At 40.2% G+C, this 9,579-nt stretch overlaps 1 protein-coding gene and 1 long non-coding RNA gene across 2 annotated transcripts in view; one reads left to right on the top strand and one right to left on the bottom strand.

The window, feature by feature from the left end:
• LOC117960071 overlaps positions 1–7,278 on the bottom strand; it is a 67,871-nt gene extending 60,593 nt beyond the window's left edge. The window contains exons 1-2 of the long non-coding RNA XR_004660062.1: positions 7,015–7,278; positions 1,608–1,731 (exon numbers count right to left, since the gene is read on the bottom strand). This is a non-coding gene — a long non-coding RNA (uncharacterized LOC117960071). The remainder of the gene's footprint in view (positions 1–1,607; positions 1,732–7,014) is intronic.
• The window catches only part of LOC117960069 (sprouty-related, EVH1 domain-containing protein 2-like), a 22,104-nt gene continuing 17,313 nt past the window's right edge, over positions 4,789–9,579 (top strand). Inside the window, exon 1 of the mRNA XM_034897608.1 lies at positions 4,789–5,425. Coding sequence (XP_034753499.1) covers positions 5,400–5,425 — 26 coding nt within the window. The 5' untranslated portion in view covers positions 4,789–5,399. The remainder of the gene's footprint in view (positions 5,426–9,579) is intronic.

The following is a 9,579-nucleotide window of genomic DNA, read 5'->3' as shown; positions in this document are numbered from 1 at the left end:
GGGGGGGGGGCAGAGAGGTCAGGGAGTTAGGCCTGATTAATGTTTCGTGATACTCAGAAGGGGTCTCCATGAGGTGGGAGCACAGTGTGGCCTGGTTTGAATTAGCGACAAATTGACCCCTTAAAAACCTTTGTACTTACTGTTGTGGCTAGGGCTCCTGAAATGAGCAGAGAAAATGTTAAAAAACGTCACGCTTATAACAGAAACAAGCACCAACAATTTCATTTCTGTTTAATTTTGGGATGCCCATTTCTCCCTGCACAGCATCATTGTCACTGCCAACCTTATATCACCTATGCTCTGTGTTGCCAAATTTAAAAAAGGGACACAATGAGAATTAGTTTAAGATTTAGTTTTGACTGTTTCAACCAACATAAGACTGAATATAGAGTTTTTTTAGAGACAAGCAATATCTCAAGAAAACACAAAAAAAATGGGTTTTAATGACTTTTTAGTGAAAAAGACTTTGTTAAACACTGAAATTCAGTTGGTGCTACAGAATTCAACTATTGCTCAGTAAGATCAAGAGAGACACCACTCACTTTCAAATTACATTAGTTTTTAAAATGGATATTTGTGATGCAGAACTTCTTCACATGCTGCATGTAGCATACATATCAACATTAGCACTAGCGGTTGACGAATATGGGTTTTTAATTGCCGATATTAACAGAGCAAGGTGGTCGATATAATGCGGGTATCATGTTCCTGTCATTTTGGGGGGGCACTGGCTCAGTCCGTAGGAGTTGGGTTGGGAATCGGAAGGTCACTGATCAAGTCCCCGTATTGACTGAAGTACAGAATGTAGACTTGTAGCTAGTGCTAGAGATGTTAGTTCCCCTCCTGGTCACTGCCAGGTGCTCTTGAGCCAGGCACCGAGGTAGAAAGTACGTAGGACAGAGATTTCCACATTTCCCAGAAGTGACAGGTAAGCAAATACTAATTACATTTCAACGAATTTTGACATGCCACAGTAGAAAAAAGCACAGCTGCAAATAATGAATTAAATGATGGTGGAATACCATTGTGCATGCTTGCTCATGGTCACAGCTTACTAGGACACTGAAAATAAACATAACCATGTTGATGATATTATTAGTAACATCTGTGCTTTTCCTACAATGACAAGTCAAAATGTCAGAGAGACCAAACCCAACCAAATCCTCCTGAAATCTAAAGCTGTATACAAAGATACATGATATTCTGCCAAACCTAAAACTTTTAGAGCAACCAGTTCCCTTAGCTTCCCCACTTTGGATCTATAGGCTATGTTATAATGAAGACCTAGAACCTAGAAGGAAATGGCCTTAAAGTGCACGGTGGCAGTAATAAGAAGTTTGTATCACTCAATAGTGAAAAACGCAATTTCTCAGAGTTTTGTCTTGAATCTTCTTGTTTTTTCCAAACAGAGGTCCGAAACTTGATAGATAAACTAGCTAAGATATTTGCAGTGATTAAAAACAGAAAAAAGTAGCAAATTCTCACATTTAAAAACTGGACTGAGTAAATAAGCTGAATGACTAAACAATAAATCAATGTTGTTGATATGGTCTTATAATTAACCATGCACTGTGAACTGTGACAAATGAAAGATCAAACTAACTTACCTTGAGTAGATCGTAGCACTCCCACGTGTAGACTGCAGCTGAAGCTAGTCCAATTCAATGGCAAGTAGGCCTAGTCAGCTTTAGCTCATTTAGCTTTTCAACAGCAAGCCAAAATCCAGTGCACCTGTAAAAACGGGGAGGGGAGAAAACAATATTTAGGCCTACGTTACTGTGTGGCATATTTTATAACCTGATATCTAGAGCAATTTAATTATGAATGGCACATTTTTATAATGCTTGCTGATACCAAAGATTGTATAATACTCTGTCAACCCCACCGGCCACACTTTCTGATTGATTTTGAGGAAACCACAACGCAACATTTCTACCAGTTAAATGCACACATAGGCACGTATGTACACAATATGGGACTGTCCAGATACAAGCCTACTTGTTCATACGCCACCAGGTGGTAGACAAGTGTGTCCCAAGTGTGAAGTATGCGAACAGCCAGTACTTTTCCTAAAGGTACAACATGTAACATTTCTGCAATAAAATGTCTAACAACAACTATACCGTTATATATTTTGTTGAGTTGTGTACTTAAACTATCCTCAAGAATAACTGTAAATCATACAATGTCCCAAAAAGAATAATAATACAGCTTGCCATCTGCCACACAGCATAATTTTGTCATTGATTACATGCCACTCACAACATGCTCAAAACATCCAAAAAGTGACAGGTATTGTGATATTGTTGTGATATAGCTGTTGGCTAATGTTAGCTTGCTTGCTCGCGAACTGGTCAACTAGCATAAAGAAAGTCAGTTTTTAGTGCATGTGCACTAGAGGTTACACAAAGTAACTAACTATAGTAAGGCACTTTTTTGAGTAAAGGGGACTATTTAAAAAACTTGTTTTTTTAAGGCCGGTCTTCTTGTTATTTGGGTTTTGTTTGGTCACATAGCGTTTGAAAATACTGTTCATGATATAATTATTTTGATTTCTTTGACTAGGGGGCCATTACTAAAGACACTGCAACAATTATGTTACGTGACATAACTGTAAAATTTGGATATTATGAATATCTGTCTCCATGAGAGTGAAGTTGTAGTGTTTACTCCAGTGATGATGAATGGGATGCTGACACTGTGTGTGTGTGTGTGGACTTATTAACTGTTATATACACAAGAGAGCTTTGGATGAATGGCCCTCCAATACCCTGAGGGGAAATATCTTCTGCATGAAGTACATAGAGAATATAAAGAGTAAATATTAGGACAGTTTAAGGATACAAAAACAACACACACACTGACAGAAACCAGACGTAGCTTCTTTCTTCTTCTTTTTTTTAAAAGGTAGTACTTATTAGAACTTTTTATGGTAACAAAGATAGTTCTCAAACAGAAAATGTTACATAAGGACATGCTCTTTGATAATTAGATAGCATTTACCATGTTTTTTAGTTCACATATTAAATGCCAAAATCAATTCCTAGCCAAAAACAGGTTTAGCTATCTAACAAGGAAAATCTGAGTGTTTTCAAATGCAGTAAACTAATGTGCCTTCTCTTTTTAACTTACCTTGTTTTATAAACTGTAACAATGCTAATAAGTTGTACTTTTTCACCTGAAGGTTTACCCGATGTGGGACGTAGTGAAACAGGACATTTCATTACCAAAACATTGGATTTACTATTAGTATATACTAATGGTGTGTATCTATATTAATGTTTGTCTGTTTCTTATTATAAAACAATATAAAACAATATAGATTGGCAGTGTGAGAAAACCTTTTCCTCTCATTCCAGTTCATTTAAAGGAGACTACAGACTGGCTTTAGTCTGAATTTTCCCATTTAATCCACATGGTGGCAGTCTAGACCCCAAATGGTTGCTTAAGGGTGATGTCATAATTTCTCAAATTACAAAAACATCCATTTACTAGGAAAGATAACGTAAAGTAAATGTTGGGTTGCAGTTGAAGTCTACAAGGTTGCATTTTTATAAATTATGCGAAATTAAAAAGTTAAACCATGAAAAACAATTTTAGGCATTATCACCAGATCTTCAGACAGGACCAGGCATTCTCCACATGTTTCTGAAGACAAAATGGAATAAGCCATCTACAGTAAAACGTTAAACTATTTAGGACACAAAATCTGTTTTTAGTACAACTTTCTACTGATGTAGAGATGTCAGAGTGAGGGGGCCTTGCTCAAGAGCACCTTGGCAGTGCCCAGGAGGTGAACTGACATCATTCCAGCTACCAGTCCACACTCCGTACTTTGGTCTGTACGGGGGTTCCCAACCCAACTCCCTACGGACTGAGCTACACACCAGTGTAATGGCTACACAACAAGGTTGTGGTAACAGTGTGTATAAGCAATAAGCTATGCCATGTTCAAATTGCTAATGTACAGGTTATCAAATAACTTTCATGAGTTTAAAGCTACTATGGGCTACTTATTGTAAAGATTTTAATAAAAAAAAAGCTTAATTTGTATGTTAAAAATAAAAAAGTATTGGTGACTCTGATAACAGCAGTTTAAGGAATTACAGTATTATTGTTAAACTCCTGTCATTTGGAGAAACCCTTTACTTTAAACATGTAGGATGTAGGGAACACCAGCTGAGGGCGCTACACGACCACAGTTTTAAACTCAAACGTGTTGATTTTTCGCAGGCTAGTTTACTTCACAATGGCAATAAGAGATTACACACAGCTGCTATGGATTACCTGAGAGGCTCTCAAAGATATGGTTGTAAAAAGTTAACAAGATTAACTAGAAAATCCCTTTAATCTTTTTTGTTTCATCAGACGCGCATATGGAATGGACGAGGACACATCTTTTCTTTTGTTCAATTAAATGATCATTCAATCTATACTATTTTATTAGCAAAGTGGTTAAAATTAACAACTCCAAGTGACAAGCAATGTGTGCCTTCGGTATTTTTGTGATGTATGGGCTACCTATAGTAACCTCATGTATAATCTAACACACCGAGTGGCGAGTTTACAGGGACAACCTCACTGTATTTTATGACTATGAAATATCGATGATATCCCAATAGGATCTTATCTTACATGTAGTCTGTTATAAGGATAGGTATTTGTAGGATATATCAAGTTAAGTACAAAGGTGACATGTCCGGATTTGAAATTAAGGATCTGTAGAAAAGAAAGGAGGAAGGGGGGTCATTTATCAAGGGCCCCTATGGCTTCCAGCCATCGTGGGCCCTCCACCAAAATGTAGATCGACGTCACCGCTTCCGCCCTGAATCCCCCTCCTCCCCCTCTCCCTCCTCCGGCGTCGTTGGAGCTGCTCGGCTGCCTGCAATCCAACATGGAGTAGAGAGAGATGGGGCTCTAGCGGGGCCACCCCTCGGTAACAACAGCGACGACGCGCTTTTAACGCATAACTGGAACCGAAGTCGTCGGTGAAAACATGCGCTTTAGGATTTAAAACGGATTGTGTGCCTTGTGTGTTCGTCCGTGCGTGCGTGCTTGCGTTTGGGGAGGGGGGGCGAAGAGAAGAGCTGGATTCGGCTACTAAATTGTCTGTATAGGTTACGTTACCTAGTGAAGGCGATGGGATATTAACAGGTATAAGAAAGGTGCATTTGCGATCCAGAATAAACTGGGTGTCTTCGGGGGGAAATAGGGGAAAAGCGAGAAAAAGGAGACGGGAGGCTCAGCCAGTCGAAGGCAAGCCAAAGAGCCGACACTCGCACAAAGGCGCAGGGGGATTTATGCGGAATTGGAGACAGAATCGGAGGAGCAGCGGTGAAAGAATGACGAGCGAAAAGTATGCAACCGCCGTGGTACATTACCTGAGGTGAAACGAGAAAATGATAGAAGAAACACACCCAAACGAGTAAGTATACTGTGGCTCGACTATTTCTCTATCAATCTCTCTTTTTCGCTTCTCCCAGTGTCTACAAGTTGGAGATGACTGGGGTAAGTTGGTGGAATGAGCAGCCTAACACTCCAGCTACAAAGCTGGTTTCCATTTATGATTTGCATTTATTTTATTCTTTCGATGGGATTTTGTGCTGCTGCGGAGTAGCCCAATGCATTGACAGTGCATAGGGTTTTTTCAGGGCCCCCACCGTGTAGACTAGTCTCGAGAAGGCAAGAGAGAAAGGAGAGGAGTAGGAGGAGGAGGGGAATAAGCGTGGGTGGATCGGAAACATTTTCTGAAAGGATCTGAAGCGAGAGAGCAGGCCCTGTTGCAGCGTAACTTAGAAACTCAAACATGCCCCGAAGTTACCTTTTAGAAATACATACACAGCAGCGAGCTCACGCACTTCTTGTTTGTGCAGAAAAAAATAAAAATAAAACCTGACGGCGTTTACAGAGGAAATTTCGAATCGTTATTTGGCCACATCTGTGTGTTTGCTTCCAACCGAAGGGGGAAGTCTCACAGGATATGAGATATCCGATATGCCTCATCCGCCATCTCTTTCTCAATCGCACTCATTTGCATAGGCTCCCGCGCTCCATTCATAAAAAAGAAAACCTATTGTAAATGACTTTTCCTGAAAAAAAAATTACGCGTCCGTATCTCTTTGATTCGAATCTCATAAACTCGTTTCCGTCTGACAGAAAGACCCATGAGTCAAACTGCAGCTAATATAGAGCCGTAGGCTGCAACGTGTAGGCCCACCGACCTGTTTAAACGACACCCGGCCTAGCGCTTGAAGCGTAAAATTAGCTTAGCCGAGAAGGAACTGTAGTCTATCTTAATCTGAATCAGGCTACTAAATTTCATAATGGCAGGTGGCAGGGCGCTTTTTAGCCTTTTGTGAATATTATCAAAACAAACACGAATAGACCACCAGGTTTAAAAACAGGCAGTGTTTTTCAATGTAGGTATGACGAGCCATTGTAAAATAAATCTCTTTGAGGCTCGAATGAAAAATGTGCAGACATTTGAACAGGCATGCCAGGGCCATTTAAGTTATAGGCTCCCAGTTTGCCTTTTTGGTTTGTTTTTTACAACTCCATTAGCCTATATCGACAACTCCTGCCGCCGCCAGAGTCAGTCTAACATTACACGGGGCTGTGCTCGGTAGGAATGTCTGCCTTGCAGATCTCTGTCGGCGGGGTGGAAGGGCACTGTTGGGGAGGTTCGCGCTGCTGTGGCGTGACGCAGCCTCATTCATAAAAGCCCTCTAACCTTCAGCGCGTCCCCATTCATGCCTGATGGCCGTACTCTGCCCTATGAAGCCAGCAAACAGCGACTCTGTCTGCCTCTCCTAGGTTACACTGTGGATGTATTAAGAGAACGGGTTACACGGACAGATAGGATAAAGGGACTGAAACCATAGACTGTATACAGTATATATTGAGTCTATGGCTGAAACCGAGCCCCAGTTTGTAACTCTTATGTAGGCTATTAGCTAGCATTGCAAACTGGGGCTAGCTGCAACCACGTTTCGTTAGGAGATTGTTAGAACCAACCTGAATGCCCTCTTTGGGTGTCTTGTACAGTCTGAAACTGTTTAAACGTCCCCCGGGTTTCTCCCTGACAATAGCTACACATGTATGGCCTTTCCGAATCATACATTTCTAAACAAACCGTTGCGTTAGCCCGGAATTTAAAAGTGCCCCTCACTTCCGGGCGAAGAAGCGTTTCCATGGTGATGACGTGTGGTTCTTTTCTCATGGCGGTGTGTGGACCACGCCCACGATTGTTGATTGACTCGTTGACAAAACAAAAACATTTGTCCTTTTTTTTAAATATAAGAATCTGGTTCAAATAAAATCATATATCTGTCAAACACGTTCAAAACATTTCATTTGAAGGTGTCACGTTTTACATAGTTAGCCAGTTACTGTTCAATTTAACTTAAACTGATCTTAAGTGTTCTGCAAGTTTAATAACGTACAATAGAAATTAATTTTAATTAGTGCTGATGCTAACTTTTGACCTTGACTTTTAATCTTTGGATTCCCATTGGCTAGTGGTTATCCAGACTGGGTTGACCTATGACATCCAACAGCTGCAGATCTGTAGGCTATTCATATAAATGAATGCAATTTACAGAATCACTTATCATTACCTGCTCATTGCTATGTCATGTCACTTGGCTACACCAGCTAACCTAAGATTGCTTAGCAGAAGAGTATTGAACTGCTTTGTTTTAAAACTGTAACGTGCAACTGTGAACTATAATGGGAAAAGAACTCGTGACGTACTGTTTTTAAAATGGAGGTTATTTCAGTTGCAGTGAACACAATGTTCAGTTTAGGTTTATCTGTTATTTGGCATTGAAGGAGTAGATTTCAAAAATATTTCTCTACAAAATGCTATTCTCTGTAACATGTAATAGTAACCTATTCCTGCTACTAAATGCTGTGTCATGCAAAAGCGTTTGTCTTATTACCGGAAGAAACTGCATCATTGTGCAGTTATCTGCTAGTTTGTGTGTTGTGGGTTTCTTATCAGCAGTAAATCCCTTTTGAGATTAAGGCAGGGTCATGAAATAAAAGACACACCTTTTTATAAATCATGTGTCATGTTAAAAGGTGCAGCAGTGTACCTTTCCTCTGATTATGTAGCCTATGTCACAGATATTTCCCAACCTCTCTTAGTTTATAAGGGGTTTTAATTGTGTCTGTATAGTGGACTTTTTTTCTGATGATGCCTGCTATGTAGATTGGTCCATTGAGCAATGACTTCAATAACATTTTATTAATAGTATCATTTCAATACAAGAAATATGTCAAGACACTTTATTGATAGAGTAGGTCTAGACCACATTCTATAATTTACAAGGACTCATCAGTTCTAGTAGTTCCCTCCAGAGCAAGCAACAGTGTGACAGTGGCGAGGAAAAACTTCCTTTTAGGAAGAAACCTGGGACAGACCCAGGCTCTTGGTAGGCTGTGTCTGACGGACGGTTGGAGTTGTAATGAAGAGTGGCAATACCAGTCACAGAAAAAGATGATGGAAAGGTGACTAAAATAGTAGTTTGTAGTAGTTGATGGCATAGCAGGTTACTGCACAGCGTTACAAGGCACAGCAGAGCATGGCAGGATGTAACAGGGCATCACAGGACGTGTAGCAGGACCAAGGCAACAGCTGCAAGCTTCAGATGTGCATTCAATCAGATTTGGTGTGTCAGTTTTGCTATCAGCATGCAATGTGATTACAGGCACATACACCCGTACACCCGGCTTTTGTTGACTACATGTCCAGAACTAAATTATAACCTCACACACACACAAGCAGAGGATATATTGATCTGGTGTGTACTGCTGCAGGGTCAGCATGTGCACTGTCAGGAGATGCCCGGTGACATTCAGCTAAGGTCAACGTAGCAAACGAAATATAATCCATCCCTGAACTAAAAGCACTCATCAATTGGCAAACACAGCAGTGAGGAGTTAGCAGGTCTGCATGTTTCCTCAGCAGGACTGTTCTTTTCCTCCCATATTTGTTTCTACGCTGGCAGCATTTGATATTGGGGATATGAATTTGGGACAACAAAATAATGCGTAATTAGCAGAAAAAAAACTTTCTATCATAAAGCTGCATCTACATTGGAGTATCCTTCAACTATTTTGTTAAATTAAATGAATAATCCAGCAGTAGATACATGTGCCACTGTTCTAAAGGTCACTGTGTGTTGAAAGTGATTTACTTTTCCTGTTGTACCCATTTGCCCTTAATCAAATGTAGGAAATCACTTTAGCAAAATAAAAGACAGGGCTGTCTTTTATTTTGCTAAAGTGATTTCCTACATTTCCGCAACAAGCCAGAGGAAAATAAATTGATGCATTTATCTGTAAGTTGTACATAGTTGTAGGTGGTAAAGGATTGCAATATGGGCTATAGAGGGTGTTTTTTGTACTTAAAAAGCAAGGTCCCCTTACCTCAGATGCAACATGTGTTGGAGCTGCATTGCATTCTGGTCTTTTGAGGCTGCAAGAAACCAAAGGCGCGCATATATACAGTGGGTACGGAAAGTATTCAGACCCCTTTAAATTTTTCACTCTTTGTTTCATTGCAGCCTTTTTCCA

The sequence above is a fragment of the Etheostoma cragini genome, chromosome 17 (assembly GCF_013103735.1).
Source record: "Etheostoma cragini isolate CJK2018 chromosome 17, CSU_Ecrag_1.0, whole genome shotgun sequence".
Taxonomy (NCBI): domain Eukaryota; kingdom Metazoa; phylum Chordata; class Actinopteri; order Perciformes; family Percidae; genus Etheostoma; species Etheostoma cragini.
Note: the sequence above shows the minus strand (reverse complement) of the source record. Positions and strands in the feature narration are given on the sequence as shown.